The sequence below is a fragment of the Emys orbicularis genome, chromosome 4 (assembly GCF_028017835.1).
Source record: "Emys orbicularis isolate rEmyOrb1 chromosome 4, rEmyOrb1.hap1, whole genome shotgun sequence".
NCBI lineage: Eukaryota > Metazoa > Chordata > Testudines > Emydidae > Emys > Emys orbicularis.
In genome coordinates, this window is record NC_088686.1 from 32578156 (window position 1) to 32598957 (window position 20802).

The 20802-nt window shown below is 45.0% G+C and overlaps 1 protein-coding gene across 1 annotated transcript in view; it reads left to right on the forward strand.

Moving 5' to 3' along the window:
• Positions 1-20802, forward strand: part of RPS6KA5 (ribosomal protein S6 kinase A5) — a 167990-nt gene that overhangs the window by 87776 nt on the left and 59412 nt on the right. The window contains exon 9 of the mRNA XM_065404223.1: positions 7139-7289. Coding sequence (XP_065260295.1) covers positions 7139-7289 — 151 coding nt within the window. The remainder of the gene's footprint in view (positions 1-7138; positions 7290-20802) is intronic.

Sequence of the window (20802 nt, forward strand, 5' to 3'; positions counted from 1 at the left end):
AAGAGCCTAGAAACTCCATGAGGCTTATCTTGAGAAGTTTTTAAAAAACAAACTTAGACCTCTTTCTTTTTGCAATCTGTAGTGAAGTGGGCACTGTTATAACTAGCAATTTGTATGTGTTGCCACTAGAGACTTGTATCCCAATTTTTAGCTTATGTATTAATTATATTGATTAGTTAAGAATCCGCAGGTATTACTTTAAGGGTTGACAGGTTCTTGTCCAAGATCAGACCCAGTATTATACAAATTATTATATAGTTGGCAACCCTGATGTGCACAATTGCAACACTCACACTATAGGAACTTTTCTATATCTAAAAATAGAATTTATTAATGCATTTAGCACAGTCATAAACACCCCAACTCCGTAAGATAGAGATTCTACAGAATGCACATTTGCACATCCATGTACTCACACCATCCCTTGTAGAACAATCTGAAATGTTAGCCATCACCTTCCTCATCACCATCACCGTCCCCATTATCACCAGTGGCCATCATTCTGGCATCTCCCAAGGACTACATCTCCTTCTCCTACCGCCCCTAGACTGGGATGCAACTTTTATAATGATATATTAGTGACACTGTGTTTGATGCATATTCAGTAGGGGTATTTCTCTTTTTCCTTATTTGTATGTCCTTACCTTACTAATTTTATAGGTTACTAATTCTATAGGTTAGTATATCAATGATCTCAACTTATTATCATATACATCAATTCATTACCATTGCCCTTTTGTGGTTAGGTATCTGCTGATGTAGCTCATGTACCTGTTATTTACGACAATTCATTGCCATGACACTTTTGTGGTTGGATCATGTACCTGTGGTCAGAACTTTCCTTTAAATACTCTATTGTTAGCACCCCAACACAGTAACTCCTCACTTAATGTCGTTCCGTTGCTGGTCTATTAGAGAACATGCTCGTTTAAAGTTGTGCAATGCTCCATTATAACGTTGTTTGGCAGCCGCCTGCTTTGTCCACTGCTTGCAGGAAGAGCAACTTGTTGGAGCGAGCTGGCGGGGGCTTGGAACCAGGGTGGGCCGGCAGCCCCCATCAGCTCCCCTAAGTTCCCTGTGCGGCAGCTGCTCAGCAGGCTGTCAAGTGGCAGGCAGTTCAGGTGTCCCTCCCACCACTGCCGTGCGCTGCTCCTGCCCTCTGCCTTGGAGCTGCTCCCAGGAGCCTCCCGCTTGCTGTGCAAGGGGTGGGGGGGAAGAGGGATGCTGATGTCAGGGTGCTCCTGTACCCCTGCTCCTGTACCCCATCGCCACAGAGCAGGGTGGGGGACACCACAGGCTTCAGGACGGAGGGAGCTTGCTTGCAGCAGCTGCTATCTCAACTTGCTGATATACTTAAAAAGGCAGTGTACTTAGAGTGGTGTCAACGTACTTAAAGGGGCAATGCGTGTCTCTGTCTCTCTCTCACACACGCACGCACGCATCCCCCGGCACTTTGAAAAGTGGAGGGAGTGATGCACTCCAGTGGGATAATCATCACGTTTAGTTTCCGCAGGGAATGTTTGCAGCCACTGCCATGCATCTATTGTGTCTCCTCCCTTCATTCGTGCTGCCTTGTAGAGTGTGAGGTTGCATTAACAACAATGTATTAATCCTTGAAGGCTCAGCCGAGTGCTAGTTTATCATTTAGCAGTAAGGCATTCCCTGGGAAATATCCCATCCTCTTCCACCCTCTGACTTCACCACCTCAACCAAGCTTCACAATCATCATTGCTGTGTACAGTATTAAATTGTTTGTTTAAAACTTATACTGTGTATATATAATGTCTTTTGTCTGGCAAAAAATTTTTCCCTGGAACTTAATCCTCCCTATTTACATTAATTCTTATGAGGAAATTGGATTCACTTAACACTTTCACTTAAAGTAGCATTTTTCAGGAACATAACTACAATGTTAAGCGAGGAGTTACTGTACTTGTATCAGATACCGGCAGTGTATCTGTACAAAGTTTATTTGTTCCAAGTACATAGGCCTCAAGCCTTATGCCAACTTGCTGAAGATAAATGTCTTACAGGATACAGGCCTTTAGGTTCCTTGCATTGCTGCTGAATATAATGCAAAGTAGAATATAATAAAGGCAAGCTAGCTTACTGGGCTACAGACTTGATTAAGGTGTTGGCCTAGATGATGGCAGACAACATTGTGACTCACTTTCTACAGCTAAAACCCTATGTTGGGGGGAGGGATAGCTCAGTGGTTTGAGCCTTGGCCTGCTAAACCCAGGGTTGTGAGTTCAATCCTTGAGGGGGGCCACTTAGGGATCTGGGGCAAAATCAGTACTTGGTCCTGCTAGTGAAGGCAGGGGGCTGGATTTGATGACCTTTCAGGGTCCCTTCCAGTTCTATGAGATAGGTATATCTCCATATATTTTTTATTTTTTTATAACAGGTGACTTAGAATCTAAGCTGCATCTTATGAACTTCTCCTGTCATGAAAAGAATAACGGTTTTGGGAATAGCCTGGGCTAGACTTTGAAAAACATTGGTCCAAAGACTTTGCTTCTTTCAGACAGAGCAAAAACTCAGGACCATCTCAACTAAGAAAGGACTGACTGTCCTTTGGCAAGTCCACAGGATGATTTTTTTCAGGTTCTTATTTTCCAGTTGCCCCAAGATCAACTTCAGAAATAATAAATCTCACAGACCTCTTAACCAACCCACACAGGCTATACAGACCTCCAAGAACTGCTACTGAGCCAGTTCTTCTTCTCTCTATCTATACTGACTAAAAGTTGAACTACAGGTAACTTTCAGTCAACTGCCAACAGTGAATAGATTAAATAGTTATCGCTGGCATAGACGTGAGTTGGCAGAAGCATAATTCTTTTTTGAGTGATGATCCCTGTGTGGATTCCAAACACGGGTGCGCATGCACGCCATGTGCCGGAGCTGAAACTTCATAATAGTATCCCTTGACCCGCACATGCATCATGCGTTGGCCTTGTCGCACGTCTGAGGTTTTAAGAGGCTGCTTAGGTTGACACTAATCCAGTTCCCTCTGACCACTGCATGGCCAGAGTCGGAACCCCTGTTCCTCAGTGCTCTTAGTCAACTCAGAGTACTGCGTTTGCCTTTTACTGTACATAGTTTTTCTCTAGTTAGATGTCCGTTTGTTCATAGTAGTTAGTTAGGTTCTCCCTTGGACTTTATTCCTCTATCGGGGACTTCTCCTCCTGCTCCCTGGCACCGGGACTATGCCCCGTCAAGCCGGCTTCAAGAACTGTTCCTCGTGCCCTCACTCCTTTTCGGTGAGCAACGAATACACTCATTGCCTTTACTGCCTGGGTGATGCCCACATAGTTTTCCACTGCTCCATCTGCCGCTTGTTTCCACTGCGGACCCGAGCAGCTTGAGAACTTTGCCTACATAATTTTCTAATGGAGGAGGCAATGCGCCCACGTGCACAACCTGATCCGGCTCCGACACAATCATTGGAGCGGCATCCATCACCAGCGGTGAGCACCTCACTGGATCCCTCACATGCATCACCGGCAGCACCACCACACCCACTGAAGCCCCGCTGCATGCACAAGAAGCATGGGCACAAGGGCGCCTCTCCGATGGGGACCGTCTCAAAGTGCAGCATTACCTCCCCAAGCTGTGATGGGTCGGGTGAGAAGTTGCACATCATGAGGGAAGCTCCAGCTCCAAAGAGAGTGCGCCCGGAGCACTGTTCCAAACGCTATTGCTCACTGCCAGCTCCATCTTCCATTCTGGCCCCAGAAACTTCACTCCCAGCACCGCCAACTCCACCGGGACCCTCATGCTAATTGCACTGAGTCCCGCGCACTCCGGGCCATTTATCGCCCTTGACACCGTCAGCAGAACTCATTTTGCTGTTTGTGGACATTCCGCCATGCTCTGGACCTCTGCCCGGCCCCAGACTCCCTTTTCCGGCCAATGAACCTCTTGTCCTCCACCATTCTCCACCAGCTCCGGTGGTGGATGAGCCACTTCTGCTCATTCACAATCCTCCCGCACCATGTCTGGCACCATTGGTCCCACCAGTGCTGACGGCTCCTTCTCTCTTGGACCCTTCGGAGTCCGACTGGTCTTTCGACCTGGACATGGTCCTTTCCCTGGCCCGCTCCTACAGTCTGGACCCTTGATACTGGTCTTACCTTCTGGACTACGGTCCTGCATCTGACCCATGGTTCCGTTACCTGTGGGCGCTGTCGATGCATGGCGATCCCTAATCCTGGCCTCACTGGCCCTCGTGGGACCCCTACCACCATCACGGTATGCATTGCCCACACCGCTCATCTCCTTCCCTACTGCCACCTTCCAGGAGGAACCCCTGGATGCTCCCACACCATTGGCCCCAGCCGCACCATCAGAACCACTGGTCCCCTACAGGCGCTTCGTTGTCACTGGACGATGCCCTTATTCCACCTTCCCTCTCACCACCAGAGGACCACGCACAGCACCAGTCCCTGCTCCGTCACATGGCTGCTGCTCTCAGTCTCCCGCTGGAGAATGTTCAAGACTCCCCGCCAGGACCAATTCCTGGACATCTTTCAACCTCCCGGACCCTCTCGTACGGCCTTACCAATACATGACTCCATCTTACAACCAGCCCAAATGGTTTGGCACACACCAGCATCCTGTGCCCCTTCACCAAAGTGGGCAGAACATGGCTACTTTGTCCCTTCTTAGGGCACTGACTTCCTTTTTACTCACCCACTACCCAACTCTCTGATTGTCCATGCCGCCACCAAACGCGCCCGTCAGCAACACTTCAAATCTAGCCCCCTGATCATGCTGCCAAAAAACTGGATTTGCCGGGCTGCAAAGTTTATTCTCAGCCGGGTTACAGTTCTGCAATGCCAGCTACCAGGGTATTCTTGCTAAATACGATTTCCTGCCCTATTCCAAACTGGCAGACTTTCAGGACTCTCTTCCACCAGACAGGCAGCAAGAGTTCCAACACCTGTTAGACGAGGGCAAACTGGTAGCCAAAATGGCCCTCCAGGCCGTGGTTGATACCGGGACACTGCATCTCGCTCCTTGGCATCCAGTGTGGTACTATGCCCCAACTATTGGGTCCAGTCTAGTGGCTTCCCCAAAGAGGTCCAGACAACCCTTGAGGACCTCCCCTGTGAGGTGACAAAATGGATGAGTCCCTTCACTCTCTTAAGGACTCCCGAGTAACCCTTCATTTCCTGGGCATTTATATTCTACCCCCCACACACCGGCAACAACACCCATCCTTCCACCCTTGCCCATGGACCACTTACCAGCCATACCCCCAGCGGCCATTTGATCCACCTCATTGCTGCCCGGACTCCCAACGGCCTCGCCATTCTTCTTCTGCCGCCTCCTCCACCTCTCACTGACTGTCTAAACAACCCTTTTGACTCTTCCCTTGTGATCCATGAACCCTCCTTGGGGCTTCCAGCCATGCCACAAATCATCTTCAGGGGTCGTCTTGCCTTCCTTGCCCACAACTTGGGCAGGATCACCTCTGACCGTTGGGTGCTGGACATCATCCACCAGGGCTACATTGTCGAATTCCTTTCCTTTCCTCCTCACCATCCACCTGGTGGCCACCCTCCAGATCCTTCCCAAGACTCTCATCTCCACTACAAAGGCACTGCCCTCCTCCAAAAGAGTACCCCTCCTCGTTGGTGATCCTGGTCTCCAGTGCCTCAGAGCTGGGATGCGGAGCCCATCTGGGCAATCTCAGCATGCAAGGTTGTTGGCAGCAAGATGATCTCTCCCTCCATGTAAACGGCCGAGAGCTCAGAGCGGTTTGCTTGGCCTGCCAGGCTTCCCTGCTCATCTGAGGAGCAGGGTGGTAAAGATACTGATGGACAACACAAATGTGATGTTTTACATCAAGCAACAAGGCGGAGCCTTGTCATCAGCCCTTTGCCAAGGAGCTCCCTGGTGGGGGGAGGAACTTGTGTGTAGCATGCCATTCATCTCGTGACTTCGCACCTTCCCAGGGCCAAGAATGTGTTGGCAGATCACCTCAGCAAGACTTCGTCTTGCAACAAGTGGTCAGTTCATCCGGAGGTGGTCAGCATGATCTTCCGGAGGTGGGGAACTCCCCAGATGGACTGCCTGCATCTGCTTTTGCTACAAACGGGTGAAAGTGCTACCTCCGGCAATCGTAACTGCCCATTTAACCAAGGCGCAAGCCTCATCGGCAACCTTCCTGGCCCAGGTGCCGATTCAAGATATCTACAGGGCCGCTACCTGGTTGGCCATCCACACGTTTACGTCCCACTGTGCAATCACCCAGTAAACCCGGGACAATGCTGGCTTTGGTAGAGCAGTGTTGCAAGCTGCACGCTCGTGAACTGTGAGCCCACCTCCAGGGTTACTGCTTGTGAGTCACCTAGAATGGAATTGACATGAGCAAGCACTCAAAGAAGAAAAAATGGTTACCTACCTTTTGTAACTGTTGCTCTTCAAGATATTTTGCCCATGTCCATTCCATTACCTTCTCTCCTACACTTCTGTTGGAGTTGCCAGCAAGAAGGAACCGAGAGGGTCTAGGGCTGGCAGCGCCTCATATACCAGTGCATGAGCATGGCACTCCAGAGGGTGCCACAGCCGGCCCGACAGATACCACTAAGGCAAAAAATTCTGACAACTGTGCACATGGGCACACACGCACTTAGAATGGAATGGACATGAGCAACACATCTCGAAGAACAAGTTACAAAAGATAGGTAACTGTTTTTTGTGTGCAGTAGTCCTTTCATGGAAAACTTTATCTCCAATTTGAGCCTATAATTGTCATTCCCCAGACATCCTCTTTTGTTTTAAAAACAACTTTAATCATTGTTATTACTTTGGCCAGATGAGTTTTTGACTTGAAAGATGTCTTCACCAGTAATTTGTTCAGTTAGTCCAGCTGAGGAATTTTATTGCATTCATTGGCTTTCATATTTCTTCCCAAGCTAATTACTCAGAAGGTCATATTGTCCAGGTTAGTATATTGCACAGAGAACAAATGCAATAAGCTCACATACAAGAATACTGTATGTGACAAGAGTGGCAAGAAACTGTACATTTCTTATTGTAGAACTATCCAATATATACATAGCAGTTATCTTTTGTTTTAATACCATAATGAAATGTTATTAAGTAATTAACATTTTTTCTACAGGAGAATATTAAAAAGTGAACCTCCGTATCCCCAAGAAATGAGTGCTTTAGCTAAAGATGTAATTCAGCGTCTTTTGATGAAAGATCCCAAGAAAAGGCTGGGCTGTGGTCCAGGTGGTGCTGATGAAATCAGACAACATCCCTTCTTCCAGGTGAAAGAAATAAAATTCTTCATAAATTATTCTTCTCTCCCTTCACCTCCTTTGGAAATCTGACTCAAACCAGTTCCCATTTTTCTATCATGAGCCCTGATTTAGCAATATAGCTTAGCAAGTACATAACTTTAGCTGTATGAATAGTTGCATTGCACATGCTGAAGTGCCTTATTAAATCAGTACCTTTACATTTACTTCAATTTTTTAAATGTTATTGTTAAATAAAACAAAGGGACACAGCTTGCAGTGTTGTAAAATAATCAAATTTCTTTGCTCCTAATATCTTAAATTATTAAAAATGAAAGACTTTTAAAATCATTTTACTTTTCACTATTTATGCTGTCTGTTTTTTACATCTTCCTTAGCTTGGATAATCGAAATGGAATCTGGATTAATACATTGTATATATAGTCAGTTTCAGATTTCAGTGCATTTGTGTTTGGGTTCCAAATACTGAAAGAGAATGTTCTTGTGTAAAAACAGCTATACGACTGTTTCCATTGGCATTAAAAAAACAAAAACTTGGAAACATTCCTTTTAGTCTTAAGCATAATAAAGAATTTTATTTTTAGAAAATCTCAATTTTAAACCAAATTTAAATAGTCAGTTATTCCTTTAAAAGTAACTATTCTTTTTAAATAGGGGTAAATTTTAGTGCTGAGGAAAATCAGGGACTAATGGCACAAGTTAGTTTGGGAAAATATTATTTAAATTTTCCTTGAAAGCTCTATCTTGACTTTCAAATATCCAATATTACAGTCACTTAAAACATCCAGTTCCTTCTTATTCCTTTGAATTTCCTGTTTAAATACTGACAAAGAGTCCTGTGGCACCTTATAGACTAACAGACGTATTGGAGCATAAGCTTTCGTGGGTGAATACCCAGACGTCTGACGAAGTGGGTATTCACCCACGAAAGCTTATGCTCCAATACGTCTGTTAGTCTATAAGGTGCCACAGGACTCTTTGTGGCTTTTTACAGATCCAAACTAACACGGCTACCCCTCTGATGTTTAAATACTGTACAGGATAAATAAGCACTGACAAATAATTTTATGAAATCAGCTTCTGTTTTTCATTCTTTGGTGTTCGTGTTTGAAGATACATTTTTCTGCTGTGAGTGTTGCACATTCCATTTCACAAGTATTGAATGGAGCAGGAATTAACAGAGCAATTTTCTGTTAACAACTGCAATCATGGCCTCTAGTTCTGACAATATATTTGCATACAAGAATCCTCAGGTATGAATCTGTCACAGAACTAACTCTGTGTAAAGGTTAGTTGTTAAGTGTTTCCATAGGCAAGAAAAGACAAAACATTGGTTGTTTTGTTTCTGATCTGACTTATAAAATTGTGACTGTCTAATTTTTTTTATTAGAAATGGAAAGAGAGATTTTAAAAAATGAAACACTATTTAGAATTTTGTGGCTTGTTTTCACTCATGTTATAGGAAACAGTTTGTGCCTAAACAGTAGGTATGTTCTTTTAAGGAAATTAAGCATAAGTTTGAGCAAACCTTTTCTTCTTCTTTAAGCGATTGTACACAGATTCCATTCTTGGTATGCATGTTTCATGCACACAAGATCCCATTCTTTTTTAATAGGAGTGTCCTTTAGGGCTGTGCCTGTGTCCTGAGAGCTGTGAGACCACCAGGAGAGCATAAGGGGATGGACTGGCCTCAACAACCGTAATCCCTTCTTGCCACCCATGGCTGTGAGACTGAACCTTATGGTGCCCATGTCTCTTCAACCTCCCTTCTCCTCCCCCCGCCCCTCAGTACAGGGTTAAACTCCCATCCCCACCCCATACCTGAGGCCAAAATGACCAAAGACTGACATCCAGGAATCAAGATCTGCCCCTCCTGTGACACAGCAATGCCCATCAGCTATGCTCATGCAAACTGCCTTCCATACTTAGTTGAGGGGCAGCTGCCTGAATGCTGTTTGGTATACAAGACTTTCTCAAATTGCACCCTGAAAGCTAGATATGGCAGATGAAGATACATCTCCTTGAGACCGTGATGCAAACGTTGTCATACCTAGGCAAGCCTGCTGTGAGACCACAACCTCCTGGCCAGTCTCACTTGTCCAGTGCCCCTGTGAGCATTGTTGGACCCAGGCAAACCCGCTGACAGACCACATCCTCCTGGCCAGTCTTACTCCTCCAGTGCCCCTGTGAGCCTCAGTGTCACACTGAGCTTGAAGGACACTTACAAATCTTGCTTTTCAGCAGCTTCAGCTTTGACACAGTATGGGCAACAAGTCGCTCCATGCTAGAGACCAGGGAAGGTGCTGATCTCCCTCCTCATCTAAGAGGAAGAAGTCCTCTCCTTAGGTTTCAACTCATCAGAGTCTTAAGACTGAACCTTGCCTAAGTGCGAAGGCAAAAACAGCACCAATGGTCGCTTCCCAGAATAAGCATTGCACTTTCCCCAGTACCGTTCAAGCAGCTGACCCTGCACTGTCTCTGCACACCAGTACTAGACAACCTGTCACCAAGGAAACTGATGCCAAACTTGTGGATACCAATTAGGCCCATAGACATGGGGGAGGGGGCAAAAGGGGCAATTGCCCAGGGGCCCAGGTGATTTAAAAGAACCCGGGGGCCCCTGGCCGCTACCGCAAGCCCTGGGCCCTTTTAAATTGCTCGGGCGGGACGCAGGGCTCCTAGGTGCACGCACGTGTGCCTGCTCTGAGCCCCGCGGGCCAGCACGATTGGCCAGCGCGGGCGGTCCCAGAAGTGACAGAATCGTCACTTCCACCCCAGGCCCCACCCCACCAGGGACGGCCCTGGCCCTGGGGCCTGGAATTTCTGTCGGCAGGCCTGATACCAAGCATTGCAACACTGAAGAAATCATCAACAGAGAGTTCTTTACCAGCACACGTGAACTCATTAGCACTGATGTAATTCTTGGCACCGGCAAACTTAGGGGTGAGACTAGTAGCAGAGTCCCTGATCTGAGACAGACTCAGAGAGGCCAGGTCCATCTCACAGTCTGTCAAAATCAGCCATAGACCTAACCAGACAGGACTCTCTTGGAGGGCTATTCCTCATCCATTGAAGAAGACTTTGCCTTTTCATCTTTCTCAAGTGATTGCAGCAGACCATCCTTACCAGAATACAACCCACCCCTCCAAAGATGGCCCAGTGGGACATGGACAGTCAGTCCAGGGAGTAGTTCATAAGAGGCAATCACATGTCACCAGGCTCCTCTAGAGAACCACTAAGCTGGTGTCCATCCATGTGCCCACTTCTTCCTCAGTACCCCACCAACCCAGGACCGATTGGGCCACTTGGGCATAAACCCCAGCGTCAGGAAAATGGCTGCCTCAGCTATCTCTAAACCAAAGTCGGCCTTGCTCAAACAGCTGCTACAGTTGGCACCAACTTCTCAACAACCCCTAGTAGAAGAGGAACAAGCGCTCAGTGGGGATGAACACCAGCAGCCACTGGCTATCCCTCCTCCTCCTCCCCAGACAAAGCGACTGATCCACCATCCATACACTCTCTGAACAAGTTGAATGTTTCACAGGATTTGCTGAGGAAGCTAGTGGATACTCTCAATATTTCGCTCGAGATCATGTAAGAGAAGCAGCACAAACTAATAAACATTCTTCTGCCCTCTCAACTGGTAGAATGGCCCTACTGATGAATGAGCTTAAGTTATATGGTACACACTTGCATTGGTGCCCACTGCCTCCAAGTGGTCATATAGAACACAAAAGGTTCTGGTGAAGAGATTTAGAGTATGTCTTTCCAGCACCCCATCCTGGATTCCTGCAAGCTGCATGGGAGGCCATAATGACAAACTAGGGTCTCCCCCACCCCGAGAAAGGGATCGAAAGAAGCTGGACCTTGTGGGACAGAAAGTGTACTGCTCTGAGAATCTTCAACTCAGAGTTACTAGCTATCAGGTACTCCCAGCAAAGTATGACTTTTTTTTGCCACAGGCAGGCTCCCCAGTGGATATTAAGAGAAACTAAGATCCAACATAACAAAAGGACAATTCACCTGCAGGACAGTGCTCCAGACAGCACTGGATGTGTCAGATGCTGCCACTAGAATGGTTCAGACAATGAAGTGGTCCCCCTGGCTGCAGCATCCCTTGCGAGGTCCAAGTGACCAGAGAGGACTTGCCATTTCTAGGAAATGACCTCTTCAACAGCAGCATGGATGAAGCGCTGCGCCCTACTAACAGATTGGAGAGCAACCTCCATTCACTGGGGCTGTACATTCCAGCTCTTACGCGTAAGGAGCCCCACAGCAGCCTCAGTCTTCATTCAGATACAGGCCCCAGCAGCAGTTCCAACAACATCCCTCAGAGCCACTGAGGAAGCTCCAACATTTCCATCAATGGCACTTTTCAACTACCTCCTTGATAACCTTGCAGCAGGGGCCGGTGCCCCACAAACAGTTTTGATGGGACAATCGAAAGCTCAGCTGGATCATCTTTGAATCCATCCGCTATTTTTCTGTTAGGCAGCTGCCTCTGTTATTTCAAAGAAGCTTGGTCTGGGATTACTGTGGATCGGTGGCTCCTTGTGATCATAAACAAGGAGTATCCCATCTAATTTCAAACTGTTCCAACCTCCTCTCCTCCCTCCCAGTCCCTCTTCAGGGACCCATCTCATGAGTCATATATACAAGAAGAAGTCAACTTCCTATTGCATTTGAGAGCAGTAGAGGAGGTTTATTAAGCTGTCTGGAGTGGCTCACGAGCATGACTACCAACCTCAGGGCAGACTGCAAAGAAGCAGGGCACAGACCCCAACCAGGTTATGAGTTCTAAACTTAGATTTCACCAACCAGGTATCAAGTGTGAACTCCTCAAGCACTATAACAGTCTTAATATGGAGTCACAGACAGTCCCTTTGGATACTCCAGTCTGTCTTACCACACAGGCAAGCTTGCCTTTGTAATAGATAGTTCCTTACACCAAAGATCACAACAATATTCAGATTACTCCTACTGCCAGAAGACCAGTCACTTACCCCCGATCAATTACACCTTAGATCTTTTACCAAAGACAATGCTTGTAGCCAATCCTATAGTAAATTAACTACAGATTTATTAATTACAAAAAAGAAATAAATTATTTACAAGATTAAAGGTAAACATATACACACACAAATGAGTTACAGTCTTAAGTTCCAAAAAGTAATAGAAACTTCGATAATAATCAAGCTCTATATGTCCTTTAGGGCTAACCCAGGCCAAGCACTGGGGAACTCTTGCTTATGCTTAGAAATCTTTGCCCTTCAGAGTTCAAGCAGCATTGACATAACAATTTCTTCTTGACAAGGATTTTTATTCCCTCAGAGTTCAAGCTGATGGGACGAGTGCTTGTGAACATCTCTTCTTCATGGGTGTGGGGAAAGCAATCAACAAAATATTTTGTCCACTGATGTTCCACAATGATGTCTATGGTCCTTCTTTTGTTGGGCAGGAGATGACACTGTGACGTTATTGACATGAACTGTGACCTTATTGATCGTTGTGGCAACTAAGGTCCTATAGTTGCACCAAATCTTGTACAAAGGAGGTCAAGTAAGGTGTCTGTGGAAAGGCTGTAATTTGCTGGTTATGATTATGCTATCTGTATGTGTATCATTTTTGTATTTGAAGTTATGAATATTGGCTATGTACTTGTATCTCAATGTATTTGATTCTAAGTAGCATCAGTGAAGCATTTGGTCAGCTTCTTGAGAAAGGACTATTCTCAGTAAGTGCCCAATCAAGAAACACTTAACTGACAATGATCTTTGGGAGACGCCAATCCACATCTGAGCTTTCCTGGGAACGTTCAAACTAACATGTAAACAATGACGTCGGCCTGCAAAAAGCTGAATCATTCATGGACATGTGACTTGCCCAGGTGGCGACAAACTCCATCTTGTTGCTGTGACTTTGCACAGAAGAACAAAGGGGTTTCCACCCATGAGAGAGAATATAAAAGGCCCTGGAAGCCTCTCCATTTTGTCTTCAGCTGGCTCAAGGGATGGCCTCTCCACCCCAAAGAGATGCCTGAAAGAAACTAGAACAAAGGTCAGTAACTATGGGGGTGTGAGTGATTGCTGGACCCAGGCCATAAGCCACAATGTTGATCTGAAAAGGATTGGGCCCAGACTAGGAAGGAGTCTAGTCTCTGAAAGAAGCTTATTGGGACATCTCTGAGGGTGAGATTTACCTACATTCAGTTTCATATTGTATTAGGCTTAGACTTGCATGTTTTGTTTTATTTTGCTTGGTAACTTACCTTCTTCTGTCTGTTATTACTTGGAACCACTTAAATACTACTTTTTATATTTAATAAAATCACTTTTGCTTATTAATTAACCCAGAGTAAGTAATTAATACCTGGGGGAGCAAACAGTTGTGCATATCTCTATCAGTGTTATAGAGGGCGGACAATTTATGAGTTTATCCTGTATAAGCTTTATACAGAGTAAAATGGATTCATTTGGGGTTTAGGCTCCGAGAAAGACTGAATACTGGGTGCTGGGAAAGTCCCTGTTAACTGAGAAACCCCTGGGCTAAGTGAATCTTAGTTTCTGTGCACTGCAGGGGGGCATGGCCCAACCTCTTGGTCTGTGCTGTAGCTGACTGGAGTGTCTAACTCAGCAAGACGGGAGTGGAAGGAAGCCTTCTCTGGCAGGGGGGTTGGCTCTCAGTGGTATTCCAGCACATCTAGTGACAGTCTTGAGGGAGTTTGTGACTGAACCCGTCACAGACACCTCTTGTGGAGAACTAGTATTTCACACTTGGTAATGCATCTCTCTCTTTACTGGGGAGGTTTAGAGTTTCAGAGCAAACGTTTGAATACTACTTTTATAACATGGGCTATAGATATTATAAGTTGGATTAGTGCATGCAGCAACTCACAAGCATTTCATAAAGTCTAGACACTAAACACATTTTTATAAATCTAATACCTATTTTAACAATACCAACACACAGGGTGAGTCAGACTGGTTTCCAGCTATATCGTATCAGGGGGTAACATCTGAAGAAGTGAGGTTTTTTACCCATGAAAGCTTATGCCCAAATAAATCTGTTAGTCTTTAAGGTGCCACTGGACTCCTTGTTGTTTTTTGCAGCTATATAGTGTCAGTGTACAGTTGAGCCCTAGGGGCCTTGGCATGAGCTGGTACCTGGTCTGCCAGTGTCACACCTCAAGCATTCAGAGGGAAGGCTTCTACTCCCACTATTACTTGATCACAATGAAGAGATGTGGGTGGAGACCCATTCTAGACCTTCGACGTCTCAATGCCTTCATTTGCCATTTCAAGTTCAGGATGGTCACCTAGTCTCGATCATCCCCTCACTGGATCCCATGGACTTGTTCATGGCTCTTTGACTGCATGATGCCTACTTCCACAGCTCAATATTCCTAGTGCACAGAAAATTTCTACAATTATCAGTAGGGACATCCAGGATAGATTGATTTAAATCAAGGTGATTTAAATTAGCTACTTAAATCACTAAGTAGAAAGCCTTGATTTAAATAACCTATTTTAATCAAAATTTTCATCTATACTTTTTATTTCCTAAAGAAAGGTGCATTCTCATTAGTTGATATGACCATTAAAATGCATTGATTTACAACTAAATAGAACCTTTACAATAGGTTTGATGCATCTTTTTTCTGCCTAGGAAAGTACAGTATAATGATATACAGTTATTTAAGGAATTGTATAGCTTAACATTTTCAGATTCTTATTAATTGTACATTTTAATATGTTAGAAAATTGTGAATGATATATTGCTTATTGAATTAACTTTTTGCTTATGGTTTGTGTCAAACTGCATTAGGATGTTAAGTGGAATTTAATTAAACACACAAAACAGGATATAATTTTTTTCATTAAACAAAATAACCTTAAATATTTGATAAGAGATGTTTATGTATCCAAAATTTGTTTCACATTTGCAATTAAATGATTTATTAAACAGGGGGATTAACTGTAGTCAATAAATTAAACTGATTATTTCAGGTCACCCTGAAAATATCTTCAAATATGCCTAGGTGAAAGTGACGGGGGCGGTAAGTTCCTAGTTTCACCTAAGTCTCTTGAAAATGAGAAAGTTACTTAGGCTGACCTGTTGTGCCATATTTATAAAGCTTGACCTCAAAAATAAGAATCAGGGGGAAAACACCTTTCTTTATATAGAAAAGCAGTCTTTAACTCAAAAATTTTGATAGAGGGCTGTGGGTTCAGCATATTTATTTTTTTATTTAAATGTTTTAAGAAATTTTAACTTTTAGCCTTAACATATTTTGTAGTACATTCAGATTTCATTTTAAACAGGTTTATTTTTAAAAAGAAAAAAAATATTGTAGCTTAAATAACAGAATAAAAAATAAGATTTAAATTTTAAAAAATCTTTTTTTTCTTCCAAAAAACCATTTTTTTTATCCACCCTGGAGGCATCCCACTATCTGTACAGTAGTCCTACCTTTTGGTCTTTCCACTATCTCAAGGGTATTACCAAGTTCCTCACTGTGGTGGCAGCACACCTAAGAAGACAAGGAGTCCAGGTTTACCTGTACGTAGACAAATGGCTGATATGAAGCTCCTCTCCATAGCAAGTCAAAGTGTCTAGTCAAGACCTTAAACCTCTTCATCTCTCTGGACCTGAAGGTCAGCAAAGACAAATCCACACTGACCCCAGCATAAAGCATCGAATTTCATAGGAGCAGTGTTAGATACCAAATTGTCGAAGGCATACATACTGCAACAGATTCCAATGACAGACACCATACGGCAGCTTCATGAGCAACCAGTATTACAACCAATTAAAAATTATCCAAAGCTGCTTAGGCACATGTCAGTGTGTATGTACATGTCACAGCATGCCAGATTTCACCTTCATTCACTGCAGAAGTGGTTGAAATCAGTGTACACAACAGACAGCATAACAAGATGATCTCCCTTCCAAGGAAAACCTGGTATTAGACTGGTAGATGCAACTGGAGGATTATGGAGGATAGGTCTATCAATAGCTATAACCAAGATGGTCTGGGATGCAACCCCATGCTCTAGGTGTCCCTAAATCCCAACTGCTGGAAGCTGAGACTGGATTACAGGGAAGGATCACTTGATGATTATCCTGTTCTGTTCATTCCCTCTGAAGCACCTGTCACCTGTCACTGTCAGAAGACAGAATACTGGGCTAGATGGAACATTGGTCTGCCCCAGTATGGACTATCCTTATGTTCTTATGGGGTGTGAATTTGTGACTCTAGCCTGCCACAGACTAACTGTCCATGCGGGCCCTGTTGATGCACATTAATAGTTAATGTACTTTGTTTAGTCCTGTTTCAAAGAGGTACATTAAGACTCAAGTACTGTATTAGCACAGCACTACTTACACAGAAGTGCCAAATATTGTCAGAAAAATTACTTTTAAAATTCTCATCATTTCTTTCCTTAATTTGGAGTGGGGTGTTCCAGGGTATTCCTTATGCTTCTGCTTCTTCTTCCTTACCCCAAAGGCTTGTAGTATGCAGATACATACTTTCAGCTGAGGTCTGAGCACAGCTCCTTATAATGTCTGTTAATGCTACGCTTCGGTTGAATGGACTGTTACTCAAGAACCTCACATAAAATTCCCTGCCTCGGGGATCCAGACTTACAGAACTCCTATCCCCTGCAAAACAGCTTGTTTTGTTGCCACTGTTTGTTTGTTTGTTTATTAATTTAATGTGTTATTTAATTTGCATTACGGTATCACCTAGTAGCCCCAACCAAGACTGGGCCTCATTATGCAAGGTACTATTCCAAAATAGTTCCTGCTCTAAGGACCTTACAGTCTAAATAGTCAAGACAGACAAAAGTTGGGAGAAAAGAAGTGGAATTTCATGTCAGTTCTCTAGTTTCAAATATGTAAGAAATCACAATTGCTTATTTTTATTATGGAGGAGTAGTAGCAACTTCTGTTAATGCTAAGCAGAACTTTTTATATAAGAGAGACACTCTGACCTTAACTCTTTCCCCTTTAACCAGTCTGTCTGATCTCAGATGTCTGTCAGGGAGATCATCTTCCAAACCTTTTACTCAGACTTATTATCTAGGGCAATGGTTTTCAAACTTTTTTTCTGGTGACCCAGTTGAAGAAAATTGTTGATGCCTACAACTCAAGAGAGCTGGGGATGAGAGGTTTAGGGTGTGGGAGGGGCTCGGGCAGAGGATTGGGGTGAGGGCTGCGGGGTGGGGCCCAGAATGAGGGGTTCAGGGTGTGGGAGGGGTCTCTGGTCTGGGGCAAGGGGTTGGGGTGTGGGAGGGGGTCAGGGCTCTGGGCTGGGGATGCAGGCTCTGGGGTGGGGCCGGGGATGAGTGGTTTGGGGTGCAGGAGGGGCTCCGGGTTTGGGCTCCGAGTTTGGGGTAGGGCTCAGGGCTGGTGCAGGGGATGGGCTTACCTCGGGCGGTTCCTGGTTAGCGGTGCAGCTGGGGTGCTAAGGCTGGCTTGTTGCCTGTCCTGGCACCATGGACCGTGCTGTGCCCCGGAAGCAGCCAGCAGCAGGTCTGGCTCCTAGGTGGAGGCGCACAAGCCGGTTCTTGGGGCAGGGGCAGCACATGGAGTCCCATTGCCCCCCCACCTAGGAGCCGGACCTGCCACTGGCCGCTTCCGGGGTGCAGCACGGTGTCGGAACAGGTAGGGACTAGCCTGCCTTAGACGGGCAGCACCACCGACGGGACTTTAATGGCCCGTTTGGCGGTGCTGACCAGAGCCACCGCGACCCAGTGCCTTATATTCCGCGACCCAGAGTTTGAAAACCACTGATCTAGGGTGAGGTTTGCTAAGTCACTTGTAAGGGTCTCGGTATTTGTGATGTTGCGCAAATGAAAGCAAATCTTGTATTATTGAGTCCCTCAGGGAGATCACAGTGCCATAACTCTCCATAAGACATGGAGCTCAACAAGTGTAGTGAAGAAGAGCAGTGGTGAAGAAGTTTTTTCAGAAATTATTTTGACCAGGAGAGAAGGGGGGAAACAGATCATGTATAAAACACAAATTATACATCCAGTAATGTTTAATCATTAATTCAAAGCAGAATGTTATGAATGAACTAAAGTTGTTGCTATCTATTGGCTATTCACTGAAATGATTATGGTGAGTCTCATTATAGATTCTGGTGGGTAATCATCCACAGAACCACCTTTTCAGAAGGCACAAGTTACCCTGGTGTAATCTTTGACTATTATTTCCTTTTCTCCTGCATCTGCACCCTACATATCTAGTATCTTGTGAAAGTGTATCGATTGTCTTTTTCATATACCTCAAATCTGCTCTTTTTTCACTATTCTCACCATTAAAGTCTTTATCTATATCAGGGGTAGGCAACCTATGGCATGCGTGCCAAAGGCGGCACGCGAGCTGATTTTTCAGTGGCACTCATACTGCCCGGGTCCTGGCCACTGGTCCGGGGGGGCTCTGCATTTTAATTTAATTTTAAATAAAACTTCTTAAACATTTTAAAAACCTTATTTACTTTACATACAACAACAGTTTAGTTATATAATATAGACTTATAGAAAGAGACCTTCTAAAAACTTTAATGTATTACTGGCACGCGAAACCTTAAATTAGAGTGAATAAATGAAGACTCGGCACACCACTTCTGAAAGGTTGCCGACCCCTGATCTATATGCTGGTCATCTCCAGTGTTAGTTACTATACATTTCTGTTGCCTGATCTCTTATCCTCCCCAACCTGTTCAAACTGAAACTTTGAAAGTCATTGTCCTACTATCACTGCTTTGCACATGTTATAGGAACATAGTAAATTATGTGTGGTTTCATTCTATAGCATTCCTTATCTGTGTATTTTATTATCTTTATTGTTATTTATTGTGAACAAATCCTGTTCAGAATATAGTGTGGGTGCACAAAGTTGATTTCTTTTTTTTCTGTTTCACAGCTTCTCTCCTCATTCATTACTAATGGGCTAATGCCCCCCCATCTCTGGAATTTGGAGGTGGTCCACGGTTGTTGCTGGAGACTTTGACTAAACTCCATCCTTCAGCGCATCAGGCCACCAGATTTTCTGCATCCAGCAGTAGAACAAGTTGGCGGTTTGGCTTTTCACAATCATTTTTGTTTTCAAACCTTTTGTTTTATTCATTTTCATGCAGTTGCAATTTATAATCATTCTCATCATCATCATCTGGACTGGGTAAATAGCAACATGGTGGTTTCAGCCATCTAGATCTGCAGCTGCAGCAGCTCCCTGCTGGACTCCTCTGCCCCCACTCAGGCATAGTAGAGCTCTCCTGCAAACACCTAGCTTAAATATAAGCAGTGTTCCCTAAGTGAGGCAGTATTTACAGGCTCTACAGAGAGTGAATTATGCCTTATGAGCTGGGGCTCACAAAAAGACCAGTATGTCTGGTCCCCACCCTGCCCCCAAGGAACCAGGACTCTAATGCAGAAGAGCTCAATTGGGATTCCTGAGCTTTTGTGGAGAGAGTCTAAGGATGAGAAGGAAACTATCCAGCCAGCTCTGGGGGATAAGTCCTGCAACAGATCTGGACTGGCAGGGGAAACCCCCTGAAAGGATCCATAGTCCTCCCCCTGCTGCCTCCTCACCACCACCACAAGATACTGAAGTGGGTCTCTAGCTTCCTGGGAAAAGAAACATGGCTTCTACACAGCTCCCATTCCTTCCACTATGAATCAGGGAATTCTCATGATATATGGGGGGATGGGGATGGGGGGTTTAGTCTTGCAAGCCCCAGAGACTCTGAATCCTAAAAAGGCAAAAGCAAGCATGTCCTTCAAAAAGTAGCGATTACTATTGTTAAGGAACAAGTGTGGTGAAAATCAGGGGTTAAACTTCTTGTCCTGTGCCTTCTCCCCCCAAGGGAGTGTTTGCTGTAGCTTTTCTCCCACACAGGGGCTCTCATAATTGACAGCTGGTATCAAGCGGAGTGCCCCAGGAGTTGGTCCTGGGGCCGGTTTTGTTCAACATCTTCATTAATGATCCGGATGATGGGATGGATTGCATCCTCACCAAGTTCGTGGATGACCCTAAGCTGGGGGGAGAGGTAGAGATGCTGGAGGGTAGGGATAGAGTCCATAGTGATCTAGACAAATTGGAGGATTGGGCCAAAAGAAATCTGATGAGGTTCAACAAGGACAAGTGCAGAGTCCTGCACTTAGGATGGAAGAATCCCATGCACTGCTACAGGCTGGGGACCAACTGGCTAAGCGACGGTTCTGCAGAAAAGGACCTGGGGATTACAGTGGACGAGACGCTGGATATGAGTCAGCAGTGTGCCCTGGTTGCCAGAAAGAGGAATGGCATATTGGACTGCATTAGTAGGAGCATTGCCAGCAGATTGAGGGAAGTGATTATTTCTCTCTATTAGGCCACATCTGGAGTATTGCCTCCAGTTTTGGTCCCCCCAGTACAGAAGGGATGTGGACAAATTTGAGAGAGTCCAGTGGAGGGCAACGAAAATTATTAGGGGGCTGGAGCACATGACTTATGAGGAGAGGCTGAGGGA